Source organism: Notothenia rossii, assembly GCF_949606895.1.
Source record: "Notothenia rossii genome assembly, chromosome: 6".
NCBI lineage: Eukaryota > Metazoa > Chordata > Actinopteri > Perciformes > Nototheniidae > Notothenia > Notothenia rossii.
The window spans coordinates 7791535-7809034 of NC_136909.1; the positions used below are offsets into that span (position 1 = coordinate 7791535).

Here is a 17500-nt window from a genome sequence, read left to right on the forward strand (position 1 = left end):
CCACTGAAATTATTATTGTAAGACGTAGAGTAATGATAGATAACACAGCAAGGTCCGTTACAGTTTGTTTTCATCTGATTTTTAAAAAACAAAGTCTTGGCTTTCAGAATATTAAACTTGTTTCGGCAAATTCAGATGATAAATACAACTTTGAAGCTTGTAACGGCATAATTACAAGCGGAGAACGGAGTAACTTGACGTCACAGCAGGCATAACAACAGCCGATGTTTCTCGTGAGGGTTTTCCCCGGGAAACAAACACAATACACACAAACGCAAATATACACAAACACACACACACGTCAGAATGAGAATATGTTTCACATGTGACTTATTCAAATTGCGAGTGATTGAGTGAAGAAAAAGTTTGAGTGGCGCTCGGAAAAGGAAATTGTTGAGGGAAAAGGAGTTTCGAGACAAGCAGCTATTACAAAAAATGCCGAAGCTTACAGGTTATTTTAAACCTGTAGGCCAGGATGAGGAGGAAGGACAGATGAGTTCTGTACCGAGCGGTAGCGGTGCCGGCCGCGGGGCCTCGGAGACAAGTAGGCCGTCTGGTTCTGATAGCGATGGAGTAGCGGGAGAGGAAAAACAGACAGGAGGGACATTATCTGTTGGAGGAGATGGAGAGGACGACGAGGACTTGCTACGTGGAGGGGAGCCAACGGCAACCGGACAAATACATGAGGGAGGCCCGATACGTCACTCATATGGAGGAGAGGACCAGGCGCGTGTAGAGCAGAGTGGAGAAGTGCGATCACAGAGCCTGCCGAGGCTATAAATGACTTTGATTTGTTGTTTAAATAGGGGGCCTACAAAAACTATCAGCCCCAGGGCCTGATGGCAGGTTAAGGCGGGCTTGCGTACATGCTTCAATTTGAGTCTATACTGCCCTCCAATCAGAGTCCTGCACGGGTCTGATTTTTTGAAGACCCGCTCCCGGCCCGCACCCGCGACGTGCAATACCGAACCCCCCCCCGCTACCCGCACATATTGCCAATTAGTTCCGCAACCCGACCCGACCCGCCGGCACAAGACCCGCAACCCGACCCGAACCCGCATATATATAAGCAGTGAAAACGTGCAATTATTAACACACGCAGTTGCATATTTGGCTCAAAAAGCCTGGGATGTTGGTTATTTTCTGCATCTAGGATGACACCAAAAGCCTCCCAGACGTTGGATTTCGCTCTTGAGGAAGAGTTATTGAAAATGCTGTATTCTCAGAGAGCTTCACTTCAGCCATTCAGAATGTGGCGCGCTCAGCAGCAGATAGATGCGCTGCAGAGGTTATGAATATGCTCGGTCCCGCGGGGGAGAGGTCTGAGGATTTAAACATTAAACTAAATTATTATTATTTAAATATATTTATTATGCAACACCCGCAACCCGACCCGCATCATCTTTGTTTTACCCAGAACCGAACCCGGAAAAAAGCGTTTGAAAAAATACCACCCGCAAATCACCTTTTTTGCGGGTCACCCGTCGGGTACCCGCGGATACCCGACCCGATGCAGGACTCTGCCTCCAATCTTGCAACTCTGTCTCTCCTTTGTTGGCTTATATTCATATTTTCCCACTTTTTTATTTACGTGTCACTCTTTTCTGGCTATTTTACTTCTCTTGTCTTCTCAAGCTTTCTTTAGCTGATAAACCGGCTTATTATTGGCTATTATTTCCTCTCTTTATAAGTATATCGCTAACCTAAAATCTTTTCTGGTTACTTGACTACTCTTTCCTCCAGACACTTTTTTCTCAAGCGTTGTTCTAGTTAATAAACAGGTTATTACTTCCGTCTCTTAGCGCACATAATACTCTCAGACACTCTCTGTGCTGTTATGAATATGCTTCACCCTGACTTTATATTCATTTATTCTATATGCATGGTTGTTACGGTCATTGAAAACCTGGAAAAGCCATGGAAATTCAAAATGCTAATTCCAGGCCCTGGAAAAGTTACGGAAAACAATATTTTTCCCAACGTTTTAGAAAATGTAACTTAAGTTGCATCAAATATAATTTATATTTTATCTAATCACCGAAATAGTAATACTATAATGATTATAAATACTGTATGGTATAGTAATTAAATAAAATGGCATTTTAACTGACGAGGTTATTTTGCTGGTGAGAGATTTGAGTTGCTTTAGCGTGTAGGAGCTAGTAAGCCTACTATTGGATCTGTTTTAGATAGGCACGACATGTTTCATATGTAGACCTTATTTTCCTGTTCCATGTTAAAATAAACCATTTTCAGTGGTATGCTGAGAAAGAGTCATGTTTTTGGTCATGGAAAATGAGGTAACGGTCATGGAAAGTGTGTATGAACCCTGGTGAGTGGGCGGAGTCTGATTTCACTTCTCACCGCTCCTCCGAGGGGGCAGATGGGTCTTCCACGGGAGCTCAGAGCTGCACAAACTCACGTCTTCAACTTTCTTTGAGTTGTGTGTGTGTTTTTATGCCCCCGTGTCCATTTACAGAGCCTTGCTGTGTGTGTCTCTTCTGACAGCTCTGTAGATTTTCAAACTCCAAGTCAAGATTGTGTTTGGGTCTTAATGTGTTCTTTTTATTCGGGTTTGCCAAAAGACTCTCAGTTGGAAAATTAGGTAAAGGTCCTGGAGAAGTCATTGAAAATCATTGGTGAAAAAATTGTATGAACCCTGTATATGAAAATGACTCCTTTTCATGTGTCCTTTGTTTGCTTATTCTGTATTCATATGTTTACGTTTCACACTTTCCCCTGGCTGTGTTCCTGCTCCTGTCTCCATGTCTCTGTTAAAAAGCCACCCACTCTCAGGAAACACCTCTGGACTGCTAATAGTTTCCCATTTAGCCTCTCCTCTCAAAAGTCCTGCTTCCCCCTCTGCTCTCTGATTCTCAGTTTTCTGCTCCACTCTTCCACCTCTTCACTAAAAGATGACTTGTTTTTGTACAAACTGTTCACATTTGCTGCACTGCTTGCTGACACACGCACACGTCTTTTTCACCATGACTCTTCTCTCTTCTCCCCGCTTTGTGTTTTTTGGCATTGCCGCTGCTTCCTTGGCTTACTATAGAGGAATGGTTTAATCAAGGTGAGTGCCCCCCCTCAACTCTTCTCCCTTTAGCCCTCCTCCTCCTCCTCCTCCTCCTTCCCCCTGGCTGTAGAATATCGTAGAATAGTTTTGGGTGTCGTCCGAAAGCTAAGAAAAGTTCCAACAACTTTAGAAAATGTGGGTTTCTCACTCATTTGACATGCATCCAATCACCTTCCTATAGCTGAGTGTCATAGACCCCCCCCCCCCCCCTCCCCATAGTATTAGTTGTTCCTCTAAGATAGGTGAAAGGTAAAGGCAGCTCTTGATGAATCAGGTAAGTCTATCGGGATGATAAGCAGAGCTTGACAAATCAAATGAGTCTAAGATGAACATTAAAACAATGATCTTCCAATCTGTTTGTGGGGTCTAAGCATACACGTCAAGCTCTGCTACAGACCCTGGTGTGTGTGTGTGTGTGTGTGTGTGTGTGTGTGTGTGTGTGTGTGTGTGTGTGTGTGTGTGTGTGTGTGTGTGTGTGTGTGTGTGTGTGTGTGTGTGTGTGTGTGTGTGTGTGTGTGTGTGTGTGTGTGTGTGTGTGTGTGTGTGTGTGTGTGTGTGTGTGTGTGTGTGTGTGTGTGTGTGTGTGTGTGTGTGTGTGTGTGTGTGTGTGTGTGTGTGTGTGTGTGTGTGTGTGTGTGTGTGTGTGCGTGCGTGCGTTTGCCTTTGAAGAATATAGATTCCTGATGCTGATGATAGTGCAGGGAAGTTTCCAATATCTAAGATTTGGGCCACATTTTGCTATCCTTACAATGTGTGTGTTTCCCTGCCAACATGTAGATGCTTAAACCCAATCAATTCACCTCAACGATGCCTATAGGCAGGCGTGCACATCACTTTCTGAGTGAGTTAGTCAAATGAGCACCAGGAGACAATGTTTGGTACTCAGGGCTGCCCACGCAAGGTTATGTGTTCAGAACAATCGACCGGGAGGCGGGGGGGGGGGGTGGTGTGGGGGTGTGGTATTGAACGTCGACGGGAGGGGTGGGGGTGGGCGCTAGTGGAGCACGCGCGTGGAACTTGCGCCGGAAGTTGTGGCACAATTCCGTTGTACACACCGGCCGTTTCTCAATCGCGAGGATGCTTGCTTGGTAGAACATGTCTTCCGAGTCACTTCCTTCAGAAGCTAGGCAAGAATCCTTCCTGGCATTCGGAAAACGAAGAGTGGAACAGGCTAGCAAGTGTGCAAGTGTGCGTCATATGAGAGGCCCCGCCTTACTTTTTCCGCCACAGATATGGGGAAATTAGTCCGTGCGCAAAGCATTGTGGGGATTTTAAGGATGCGAAGTCTACCCATGTGCAGCCTCGAAATTACCCCCAAACCAAGGACGCTGCCTCGGTGGAATTCCAAGTATGCTGGAGATTGGAACGGTCCTTCGGCGGCACTCGATGACGTAGCATCCTTGAAATATTGGCTTGGAAGCCAGTTTCCTCGCAATTGAGAAACGGCCACCGACGTTAACAGCAGCACGGCGACCGGCTCTGTCGCCCAGTAGAAATGCTTCACAAGTCCGCCGGTACGCAAATGCGCTTAGTGAGACAAATCACGGTACGCATTTCAGATGTTTGCCGCGTACCAGTTATGTGCACCCCTGGAATAGGTTACATTACAAAAATAGCAACATACAGAACATTTCAAAAAACTGTATCATGACACATTATTGTTAGTCGAAAAGTCCAGCTAAATGACACAACAATAATCCAGGTTCAATCTGAGAAAGTTGCTGTTTTCTATTGCCTTTTAGTTTATGTAAAGCACTTTTTTAATCAACTTCTGTGACATAATTGTACAGAAATAGATCTTGACACTATAGTCAAAGCTGATGCTTGGTGGCATGATGTCGATATGCAGAGAGGGCAAAAATACACACATCCTTTACTCAAGTAGAAGTACAGATACTCGTGTTTAAAAATACTCTGGTAAAAGTAGAAGTACTGACTAAACTTCTTTACTCAAGTGAAATTCAAGAGGCTTTGAAATGTACTTCATTAAAAAGTACCCATAACTAAAATTTAAAAATGCAATTAAAGTGTGGTTAAGGTCCAGAGCAAAATCTCTAAAAGGAGTCTTTCCTTGTTTCTAACAGAGGAGCCTTTAGTCTTATCCAGTCCTTAGATCACAGTTGATGAGCCCCTACCTCAATATTTAATAGTGAAGAAATCTAAATTGGTTTAAAAGCATTTAAACAGATAAACATATACCATTTTTGATTAGCGAGGGAGGGCATAAAACGTTTCATAGAGTGCAAAGATGGCTACTATAAGTATCACCAGTTGTACGAATATACAGCAGCCTGGCTATATATTTAATAGTTCTTAACTAATTGGTCCGAAAGGAGTAGTTTGACATGTTGTTAAAATATGGGAGTTGGGTGCGAAGATAAATACCACTGTGCATTAACTAATGTAGCCTAAGCTAATCACCTGCTGCCTGTAGTGTAGTGTTTCATACAGCAAAAGTACAGTGACATCAATCAAATCCTTTAACTCTCTGCAGGAAAGTAAGTGTATTCTCTTAAAATGCTGAACTATTAGTTTGAGGAGCTTAAAGTAAGCCATGTTTGTATGCTGCATTTTCAAAGGCCATATTTACTGACTGGAAGTTTTCTTTTTCATCTAATGTATATCCCTGTTAGTCCATGTGCATGTGAGATGACCTTCTCCATTCTCCCTCTTTCACTGCATTACAGTTACAGTAGCAAAGTGTTTGTATGTGATTGTTGAACTAAGTTGTATGCCGTTATATATGTGTTTGTGTCCTGGTACTCATACAGTTAGTTTATTTCATCGTTGTCGTCATGCTGGTGTGTTAAAAAGCAGACAGTGTGAAAAAAAAAAGATTATTAAAAAAAAATTGATTTTTTTTTTTTTTTTTAAATAATTTTTTTTTTTTAATTATTATTACTAATAACGTTTGCATAGACATTTTCAGGGGCGGACTAGCCATCTGTATAGTTTCCCCGCAACGAGGCTCCCCCTCTGACAATCCACGAGCGCAGTGTTTGTGCGGAAAAATGAAATTAATTCACTAGCACCCCCCCCCTCCTTCGACAGGGGGTCGCCAGTCTCTGGCACTGTTATTTTGCTGGTCGCGGGCTGATAAGTTTGGGAACCCCTGCTTTAAAACACATATCGGTCTAACCCTGGTGCCTTTATAATAAGGTTGATTTGGAATATACTGTAATACTATCTTTGACTTCCTTCCTGTTCCTCTACCCAGGCAGGAAAAACGGTGACAATGACAAAAACTACGACACAATCGACCTGCCCAAGCGCTGTGAGCCGACCAAAGGTAGGTTTTGTCTTTCAAGGAAAACATCTCTTTGCTAACACCTTCACTACTGCTGAATAAAAACATCTCAGAGGAAAGCGAGACTTAAAAACCTCTTTTAGATGTTAGAAAAATCTCACTCGTCACCGGTTTGAGCTTCAATCTCAGGATCCATGTATTTGTGATGCTCTCCAGAATGGAAGTAGTCATCACACACAGAGCATCAACTAGTTCCTGAACAGTGTCCTTCACATGCTGATATCCAAGAGAGGGAGTTACACAGTCACAAGATGGAGGAATTATGATTTTTTTCAAAAAATTATGACTATTTCTCACTTTTTCTAAAAAATTATGAATCTTTCAAAAAATTATGCATTTTTCTCACATTACGTTTTTTCCTCAAAATTCTGACTTTCTCAAAATTATGGTTTTTTCCTCACTTTTTCTCAAAATGATGTCTTTTTCTCAAAATTATGGCTTTTTCACAAATTCTCAAAATTATGACTTTTTCTCAAAATCTCAAATATATTAATAATCACTCGTCACCGGATTGAGCTTCAATCTCAGGATCCATGTATCTGTGATCCTCTCCAGAATGGAAGTAGTCATCACATACAGAGCATCAACTAGTTCCTGAACAGTGTCCTTCACATGCTGATATCCAAGAGAGGGAGTTACACAGTCACAAGATGGAGGAATAGAAATCAGTATTCAATGTTTACTTCAGATTAGCTCCACGTCAGAAATGAGCATGCTTGTCATATGTCTCTCTCCATAGAGGCTGAATCATCATGTTAATCACATAGCTATCATATGCCTCAAACAGTCCTGATGCTCCTCTAGGTAATCAAACATCCTGTCATGTTCACAGCTACAGTTGGGATACCTTTGTTATCATGTGCACTCTGATATTGGCAGAGGACATTCAGTATTTTCCCATCAAGATGATACTCTGCAGGAGAACACAGAGAGGGAATTGAGTCAGACCTACGAAGGCGAAGCCGGTGAAGTTATGAGTGTTATTGGTTTGGTTGGAGGCAGGTCAGGTGTGAAGTAGCCACCGCTTGACGGAGAGAAAGCAGTTTGATGATATAACTTTGTTTTAAGGTTTTGTGCCTCCACTCGAACCATCGATTGTAATTTGTTTTCCTGGCTGAATACACTAGAGCTTCATTTGGTAAAAAATAAAAGAGGCTAGATTACTAACTAGATAAGGATGCATGGGTTCAGCTAATCTAGTCATTTATATCCCTTTCAAATCAATAAGCACATTGATCCAAAAAATCCAATGCAGCCATTAAGAAGACATGCTTATTGATTTGGGTGAGCTGCCGAGTAAAGATTAGGCATTGGTATAAAAGGCATAGAAAATGTGCTGTTATATCTCCATACTTCATACAGTAAGTGTATCTGAGCTGAGGGCCACAGTGCTCTATCTGCAGACTTCTGTAACATTACGATGTTGCAGTAATTGGATGTCAGCGGGCTTTTCTTAACCTTTTTCAAAGAATAATAACAGTCTCCTCTCTCTTGATTCCTGCGCCATACTGATATACTTCTTCTAATTTACATGGTGTGGATAAAGATTGTAGTCAAACATGGGAAACTCACGACACAGAGGTTTAAGAAGTGCAGATTCTCCTCCAGTCTTCAACAGTTTCTATCAGTAATGTTTGACTAAGTGTGTGTATGTGCATTTGAAACACACATATAAGCAAATTAGAATGCAACACACACATCAGTGCATCAGAACTGTGTGTGTGTGTGTGTGTGTGTGTGTGTGTGTGTGTGTGTGTGTGTGTGTGTGTGTGTGTGTGTGTGTGTGTGTGTGTGTGTGTGTGTGTGTGTGTGTGTGTGGGTGTGTGTGTGTGGGGGGGGGGGGGGGGGGGTGTGTGTGTGTGTGTGTGTGTGTAAGTAATACCTTCCTGTGTGTGAAGGTGTGTTTGTGCAGCTCGTCTTCCGTCTAGAGGAGCCTGTGGAATTTGCCTGCACTTGTTATACATCCTCATGTGGTATTTACCCATCAGCCCCTTCATCAACGTCTAGTGGCAGCCATTCAAAGTCAATACCACTTCCTGTCTGACTGGTAATCAGACACATTAACACGGCAAAGTGAGTGCTCATTAAATGAGATCACAATTAATTGCTCTGCTTTTTCCAAGTTAAGCCGATGTTGCCTTTTTTCTCTCTCTTTTAAATCACTCCTAAAGTAAAGGAAAGCAGATGAGCTCCAAGGATGATAATTAATATGTTCCACTCGCTGGGTTTCCATGGGTTAGAGTCAAGCTGGCGTGCTGTGCATCTATAACGGTTACAATCGTGCTGCGATTATGCTACACAATGTACTAACAACACCCTTTGGAGGTTTGCAAAGCAATTATGGTTATAGGCCTAAATGTCAAACACGGTTGAAGTGTGTGTGTGTGTGTGTGTGTGTGTGTGTGTGTGTGTGTGTGTGTGTGTGTGTGTGTGTGTGTGTGTGTGTGTGTGTGTGTGTGTGTGTGTGTGTGTGTGTGTGTGTGTGTGTGTGTGTGTGTGTGTGTGTGTGTGTGTGTGTGTGTGTGTGTGTGTGTGTGTGTGTGTGTGTGTGTGTGTGTGTGTGTGTGTGTGTGTGTGTGTGTGTGTGTGTGTGTGTGTGTTCGTGTTCACGCTGGAGAGAGCGCTCGGCATTCTCCTGCTCGCAGACAGACAAATCTTACGTGACGTTTATTAGCTCCACACACCGGCCAATAACAAGCAGTGCATTGATAGCAAGCTTAATCACTGCAGCAAAACCACATTTACTTTCAAAGAACATTTCCATTTTCAGGAAACATCGTATGGTGATAGTGATAGAGACCATCAGAGTAATTGGGGTGCCTTGATGTTTGTTTGTCTAAGAAAATGGACGTGTGTGTTCAGGCACGTTCTGAACCCCCCGCCACCGGCACATCCCCCGGTCATCTGTGGTGAGAGATAAAGAGGATCTCTCATTCGGGGGGAGATAAGTAAGGGAGATACGGGGGATTACATTTGTATCCCGCTCCTGATCTGATGTCAGGCAGAGGGAGGTCAGCACCGTGGGCAGTGATTAATCTCTCTCTGTGTGTGTGTGTGTGTGTGTGTATGTGTATGTGTATGTGTATGTGTATGTGTGTGTGTGTGTGTGTGTGTGTGTGTGTGTGTGTGTGTGTGTGTGTGTGTGTGTGTGTGTGTGTGTGTGTGTGTGTGTGTGTGTGTGTGTGTGTGTGTGTGTGTGTGTGTGTGTGTGTGTGTGTGTGTGTGTGTGTGTGTGTGTGTGTGTGAGAGAGAGAGAACAGGAAGATAAAAAGTGAAAGCCTTGATTGTATTTTAGGTTTCACAGAAGTCTTTTGACAGTTTCATACATGGAGGTTTAAGCGGGTAGTTTTAAGGGTTTTGAAAATCTATTTCTTAGTTACTTTATTTTATTAAGACAGAGAAACTTTAGTGTGTTATATCGTTTTATTGTGCATGTAAACGGGCTGCAAAGGTCCTCCCTGCCTGAAGCGCCTTTATTTGGACCCCTTTGTTACTTAAGTAAACTCATGGCATCACTATGTAACACGAGCGTCTCTATTGGCTAGCGCTCCAACACATTGTATGAGATAGGCTAAGTGACGGGACATCTCTTAGCAGTTGACCAACCACAACAGCTAACCAATCAGAGCAGACTGGGCTCTGGTTTCAGACAGAGGGTGAAAAGAGGTGCTGCAGCACAGGCAGTATGAGAAAAATAAAGAGCTTTTTGAACTTTAAAGCAGGGAGACATGTCCCAGTAGAGACACTACATACTGATATACACCTGAACATCAGCAGGAGAGGACTCTTTAAAGTAGAGACACTACATACTGATATACACCTGGACATCAGCAGGAGAGGACTCTTTAAAGTAGAGACACTACATACTGATATACACCTGAACATCAGCAGGAGAGCACTCTTTAAAGTAGAGACACTACATACTGATATACACCTGGACATCAGCAGGAGAGGACTCTTTAAAGTAGAGACACTACATACTGATATACACCTGAACATCAGCAGAATATGTCCTCTACAACATTGACATATTATCACTTTATTGGAGAAAAAACAGGCCAACTTCTCTGACAGTAATATAAGCAGTCATTTGGAGTTTCTCACAAACATAAATCCAATATTTATCCTTGTAAATGTTGGGTTTTCAGTTAAGTATTGATACTTTCTCACTTGTTGTCATTTGTTATTGTAGTTGGTTATGTGACCGCTGTGTCCCTCCTAATTGATTAAGTGAGTTATTGTGTCCGTGCAGCAGAAAGGTGATCTGAACATCAGAGACGTCCATTATTCACTTTGCTCACAACAGAGCACACAAAGAGCAAGTAACAAAAGCAATCAAGAAGGAGTGAGAGAAGACGCATTTCAATTAAGACCCAGTGGCAGCCCCTGAGATGATAAACCACAGTGTAAACCATTTGACAGCAGAGGGGTCAGGTGAGGGGGGAAGAGGAAGGCGTGATGATGAGTGTGCGTACATCTCTCTGAGAGTGGACGTTAAAAAGGGGGGTCAGTCAAAACTAATACATTTCCACTTAACTGATGAGAAGGTTGAGAGAAAAGTTGTCTCTCCGGAGAGGAGGGGATTAGCCTTTACGCAGCGTTCATCTTGTTTCTCTGCTGTATATTCAGAGTGGTGTCACAATGCAGGTGAGCGATAAAGCCCCTAGCATCCTTTCTTCAAAGTGAAGATGCATACTTTGACTGAGTAAATAAAGTTACAGACGTACGGAAGAGGATTACTGCCACATTAGATCTGACAAAAAGTGATTTTTCTTTAGCTTATTTAATTTGTTCTCAGAATTCTGACTTTTTCCAAAGAGTTCTAAGAGAACTTTTAGGGCGAGACATGACGGTAACTGCATCAATTGCTGTTCGAATGTCATGGCCTATACGTGTCAATAATAACACAAATAACTTTTATACCACACGTGTCACAAGCAGATCAAATCCACATAGTTTCTTCGGAACTAAAAATAACTGATGACTTTACAGTTAAACAACATAACTGAAGAAATTGTGCAAGGAAGTGCTCTCTTAAAGGTACAGTACGCAATCACAACAAATTATACTAATATTTGCTAGACCTTTTATATTAAAACTTAATTCAAATCCCAATAAAACACACTTATCCATTATGATAACTACTTTTATTGCATTAATATTCAAAAGGTAGAGCTCCAAATTAACGTCTCTCAGGAAAGATTTGAAGGAAGACAACAAGCAATGTTCTTCATGGGCAGACATTTACATCACATGTGCTTCAACCTAGGGCTGCTCGATTAGGGCAAAAATCATAATCGCAATTATTTTGGTCAACAATTGATATCAAGATTATTAAATACGATTATTCATTGACTTTGAAAACATCCATTTATTGGACTTTAAAACAAATAATAATTTGAACAGTATCTTTTTAACTGTTGATTACCCTGAACGTATAATTCAACTGAAAAACCAATACAAAAATAAATTAAATACTATCAAAATAATAAATACCAATAAACAAGATCAACAAATATTTTGGAGCGCACTTCCACAAGCTACTAAACATTACATAAAAACATAAATTAGACTAAAATTAATTAGATCAAACACGTTGTAGTGCGCTGTCACAACCTAGCAAAGCTAAATAATAGTTTTTTTTGATTATGTTGTTTTTGTAATTGTGGCCAAAATCGTAATTGCGATTAAAATACGATTAATTGCACGGCCCTACTTCAACCATACATTGACCGAAAAACGCGGCTCTGTAAATCCGTAGTGAGTGCGAATCAACAAGAAAAATAGCATATACCGTAATTTTCGGACTATAAACCGCACCTGAATATAAGCCGCAGCAGCGGCATACCACTCTCGGTTCCACTTTTACTTTTGCGCGCTACCTGTCTCACTCTTTTCCGGCCTCCAGCTTTTCCTGCTGGAACCCGCCGCTTAAAGGTGGGGGTCCGCGGACCGGCCATAGAGCCCATAGAGTTAAAGTTGTTGGCCGTTAGCTGTAAAAATCCATAGATTAGCCGCACCGTTATATAAGCCGCAGCGTAGAAAAATAGGGAAAAAGGAGCGGCTTATAGTCCGAAAATTACGGTATTATCAAAGGAAACTCCTGGTTGCCTGTTTGTCTACTTCTCATATGAGGAAATCATTGTGAGCTCTGTGGATGAGCACTGTTTCCTCTCGCTGAGCTCCGGAGATGAATCTTTCTGTCAGACTGCTTGTAGTTTTCAGTCAGGCTGATTGATCACAGCTGCATTAGGAGGTGCTGATTAGTCATATCTCACGACAACGGGCCATCTGACTAAGCAATAAAGGCATTGTGCTTTCCATGACTTCGCCCTCTTGTTCTCTCCTTCTCCTTACACCTCTCTCACCTCCCCTAATTTCTCTTGCTCCAACCACTTCACTGCTCTCTCCATCCCCTGGGAGATTTATTGCGCTCCCCTTCGCCTCGCACACTCCAAGCAATTGATAAAACAGCAACGTTTACCAAGATGACAACTGTGTTACTCGTCTCACTACTTTGTCTTGCAAGCTGAGCATTTAATTTGCGGAGAGGTCTTTGCCTTGCTAACCAACAATAGTGCAAAGCTTTTATGTATCGCATTGTGAAAACCCTCTTTGATATCAACCCACTGGAGACCCCCACTCGCAGCGTAATGAACACCGCCTGCTATCTCTGAAGCGTCTCGGCTCTGGAAGTCGGAGAAGTCACAGGCTAAATTGAATGAAGTAAAAAACGGGGCTACGCTTTCATTGTTTGTGTCTGCTATTGAGGAGGAGAAATATTTCACATAATGGCTGTGTGGCATGAACTTGATTCTTCTTATCCTCTCTGCAATTTCTCAATAGCGAGAAAAAGAATCGCCTGGCACGATGAACGTCCTTCCACAGCAAACAAATATGTCCAAACAGACACATTTCTCAAAGACAAAGTGTCATTAACCGCTGCCAAGTCTCCCTCAGAGTAGAACAACTCCAATGGGAGGGACATTTTGCCGTCTACTCTCCAAGTTAAAGATGAATCAAATGAAAAATGTTCTCTCCATCCCGAGCTTCCAATTGCTTTTCCTTCTCATGGCTATGGAATTCAACACCTAGATAGTGAACGCTGACCCTTCTAGTTCTCGCTAGCTTTCAGTGTGTAAACCACTCGGGTGAATACCCTGTTGTCCAGAATAAACACTCGTTCCTTTTTCCTCATCATCCTCGCTTCCTGCCGTCACATTTCACAGTGAAGTGAAATCCCAACCTCATAAACACCTGCACCCTATACAAAGCATTACACACAAACAAAGAGCGTGCGTACGAACATATAACACTTGGACATTCACACATGCTTTTCTCACTATCAGCTGCTATCTGTACACATAGTGTCCGCCCCACACCAGAGTCGGATCCAGACTGTCTGGCACCCTACATTTCTCTCTGTTGCATCATTCATTACATTTCCCTCAGAATGACACCTTCCTTATGCCAAATATACAATGTGTTGCATCGCCTCCACTTTCCTTCCTGCTGGATGCCTTCATGTCCAAAGGAAAGTCTGTCCTCCTCTAAGAAAAGGAGGCCAGAGTATCACGAGGTGTGAGTAATTGGTTTCACATTTCTGTTCCATTTCTGGTGCAACCTTCAAATGGTAAGGCAGAGCTAAATGGGATACAAACAAACACTAACCAAATAGAGGCTTTGCATCTCAAGAGGCTTCCTTAAATAAAGAAGAAATACAAACAAAAACCTAGAACATCAGGAAAAGCATTTCCCCCTGAAAGGACCTCCGAAATTGTTTGATTTGAAGTTTCCTGCTTTGAATAACTTTCACAGGCGTGCCCCAAGTGGCAGCAGGAGATAATTTAAGGCTTTTAGTCGAGGTGCAAATGTAATATTATTCTATTTATACTCACTTCATGTGTGTTGGGCAGATTGGATAGCTATCTGCTATCAAAGAACAGAAGGTGGAAATGCAGCCAAGAATCATTCAAGTATGATTGAAATGAGATGGTTTTTGAAATGCATACGTAGTCTCAACTCGACCAAACTGTGAAATACGTCAGTAAGCAGCCTGCTGTGAAGGTAGAACAAGAGGTGATGATGGATCAAATGACACCAACACAAATCATCTTACTTCATGTTACATTAAAGCAACAGCGATATTAAAACGTGTGGTCGCAAGGAAGTGAATGTAAATTATTAATCTAAACCGGATCAGTTGCTGTTGAAAACACAATAACCTTCCTGAGCAATGATACAGTGCAGATTACGGCCCCTCCCACATTTGTCCTAATTGTCTGTGTTATTTTTAGGTATGCTGTTTGCTAGCTTGCTGAATTCATATTCCTACCTTTGACATTTTTTGGTGGCTACCAAACTGCTTCAGGTGCGAAGACACCCTCGGCACTAGAGTAGGACCGATTCAATGTTGACTAGGGATGGGTACCGAGAACCGGTACTAAGTCAATACCGGTACCTGATTGGACGGTATCGGTATACCGTTAAGCCGCTGGACAAATGGTGCTGGTATCGGTATATCTGTTACGTCTACTTCCTTAGTTTAACTTTAAACCATTCTGGTTGGTTGGGAACCCTCATCCCGTGTGATGTATCCGGTTTGAGACCCCTCTGATTGGCCACTGTAAATGCCACTCCTCATCTCTCTCAACAGCGCTCTTATTATTGTTGTGAGACTCCCCCAGGCATGGCGGACAGAGCGAAGCGATCGAAGGTCTGGGTGCACTTTAAAACTATTTAGTGGCGATAGTGCAAGGTGCAATCTATGTACTCAATTAGTTGCTTGTAAAGGGGGTAACACAAGCAACTTAATGAAGCATTTGCAAACGAGACACTCATTGAATCTTAAATGGTGCTAGCGATACTGCTAGTGCTAACAGTGCTAGCGGGCTTCAGCTGCGCCGTGTGTAAATGTGACCTGAGCGAAGGCTCGCAGGCAGGTTAGCTGCTGCGCACGGGTAATATGTTTTGGTTACCTGGGTGCAGTCTTGCAGGCACATCGCCTTGTCTTTTTTTAGTTTATTAACACCAAATTATTGAAAAGTATAGATAAGAGTATCGAAAAATACCGATACCAATAAGCAATACCGGTACCGGTATCGGTATCGATAAAATCCTAACGATACCCATCCCTAATGTTGACGATCAGTCCACTTGAGTTACGATGATACAAATACAAGTGACATGCCTTACCCCTCGTACCACCAGCCCAACACATTCTCTGCAATCTTGTGCGGTATTTAAGATGCATTATTGGCCATCTCTCCCTCGGCCTCGCCCATGCTGGTGTCCCGCTTCTGCACCGATATTGCTTTTAGGGTTAGGGTTACTACCAGAAAAGTTATTTGATCTTTACTCCTTAATAGTCTATGTCAATATATCCGCGGGGAGTGATGGGGCCGGACCTAGATGCAAAACTCAAATCATATGCATCTGTGAGGAACCATATCAAATATGTCTGACTGGAATGTGGTGGAGTGTAAAATAGATGTAGTAAATTGGATACCATCTGGAAATGGAGCTTAAGCCACAGTTTGCCAAAGGCTCCATTATCCTATGCTACACTAAAAGGTGCGATAGACGTAAGTGTCATCTGCATCTAAGTGTTTGAAATGTCACTTGTAAAGCTGTCCTCTTACACCTAGATATCATTTGAAGTAACTAAGCATATTTCCCCCACAGCATGCCAACAGTGAGGATACAGACAGTACGTGTTTGTAAAGTTCCAATTATTGTGTACTACTTCATATGCAAAATGTTTAAAGCCCCAGATGCTAAAAGTTCACCCCCTCCCTCAACACATCACCTTAAAATCAAAGTGCATCTCGCTCTGTTTCAGCTGAACCTGACGCTCCCCACACGCCAATCACTTTCCCCCCTTTGATGTTAATTATAAAAACTAAGCACAACACAGAAAAGGGAGCTAATTATGTGGATAGCCGGCGGCTTGCAGCTGACATACTAGCTTCTGCACCCCCCCCCCCCCCACCACCTCTTCCCCTCGCCACCATCCTCTCAAGAGCCGTTTCACACAGGCAGTGATGAAAAGGAGCGATAATAAGGCGCGGAGGTTTATTTAAGTGGGACCATCTTGTGTTTTGTTGGAAATACAAAGAGGTTTGCATAATTCTGCTACTCCTCTGAGGTCTCGTTGAGAGGGGCCGCTCCGCACATCATTAGTGGAATGAAGTCCTGGCAGATTAGTATGTGTGTGTTGATGCATTTACCCACCTGTGTTTGGCAAAGGATACTTGTGGGTCTTTCATTCACAGCACTTCCTCTGTGGCAGTGCATAAACTTCACAGCACTTCCACCCACGATGACATCAACTATCTCTCAAGTTGTTGAAACTTTTCTTACCCCGGAAAAACTCAATGCCCCCGATCAATGTTCCTCCTCCTCCTCCTCCTCCTACGTGGCTCTGCGGGAATCTAAAAAGTGCTGGGAATCCACAGTAGCCGGAAACATCAGGCTCTTCCGATGATTAACCGTGTCACCCACCTCCCCAAACCTGAGCAGTTGGAGCAAAATGATAATTATGAGACCAGAACGATCCGAGGGAAGTAGGAGGGAGCGCAGTGATGTCAAAGGTGGGGTAGGTACGTTTGAGAAACCGGCTCGAGATACACTTTTTGTTATATTCCATGGAATGCTCTTAACATCCCGATAGCAATGAATATCTGAAGTGCTTTGACAAAAAATCCATAAAAAAATGTCATCTGTGGAAGCCGTGGCGCTGTAAAAAGCTCGACCAATCATCTGAGCCGGCCCGGCTAAAATAACTGGATGGCCTACCTGCCTGTCAGCCTTCCATCTGTGCACAAACTTATCTCATGTCCTCATTGGTCATGTGCACGCTCGTGTGTGTTGGAGGAGGGGCTCTGTAAGGAAGTGGCAGATTTTTCCCGGTTGTGTATTTTCAAATTCACTCGAGCTGGTTTCTCCAAAATGACCTACCCCACCCTAAAGTTGCCAATTGGAGCCTTTGTTTGGCCCAGTTTGAGGCTGCTTCCTGTTTCTGCGAGAGACACTTTAATCTAATTAAAAGCAGATTAATGGCGCGCTGACTGCCATCGCTGGCTCAGTGAAGGGGGGGAAATGACCCCCTCCAGAAT

At 42.8% G+C, this 17500-nt stretch overlaps 1 protein-coding gene across 1 annotated transcript in view; it reads left to right on the forward strand.

The window, feature by feature from the left end:
- Window positions 1-17500, forward strand: part of arvcfb (ARVCF delta catenin family member b) — a 275952-nt gene that overhangs the window by 219120 nt on the left and 39332 nt on the right. Inside the window, exons 11-12 of the mRNA XM_079687092.1 lie at window positions 3021-3073; window positions 6294-6365. Coding sequence (XP_079543218.1) covers window positions 3021-3073; window positions 6294-6365 — 125 coding nt within the window. The remainder of the gene's footprint in view (window positions 1-3020; window positions 3074-6293; window positions 6366-17500) is intronic.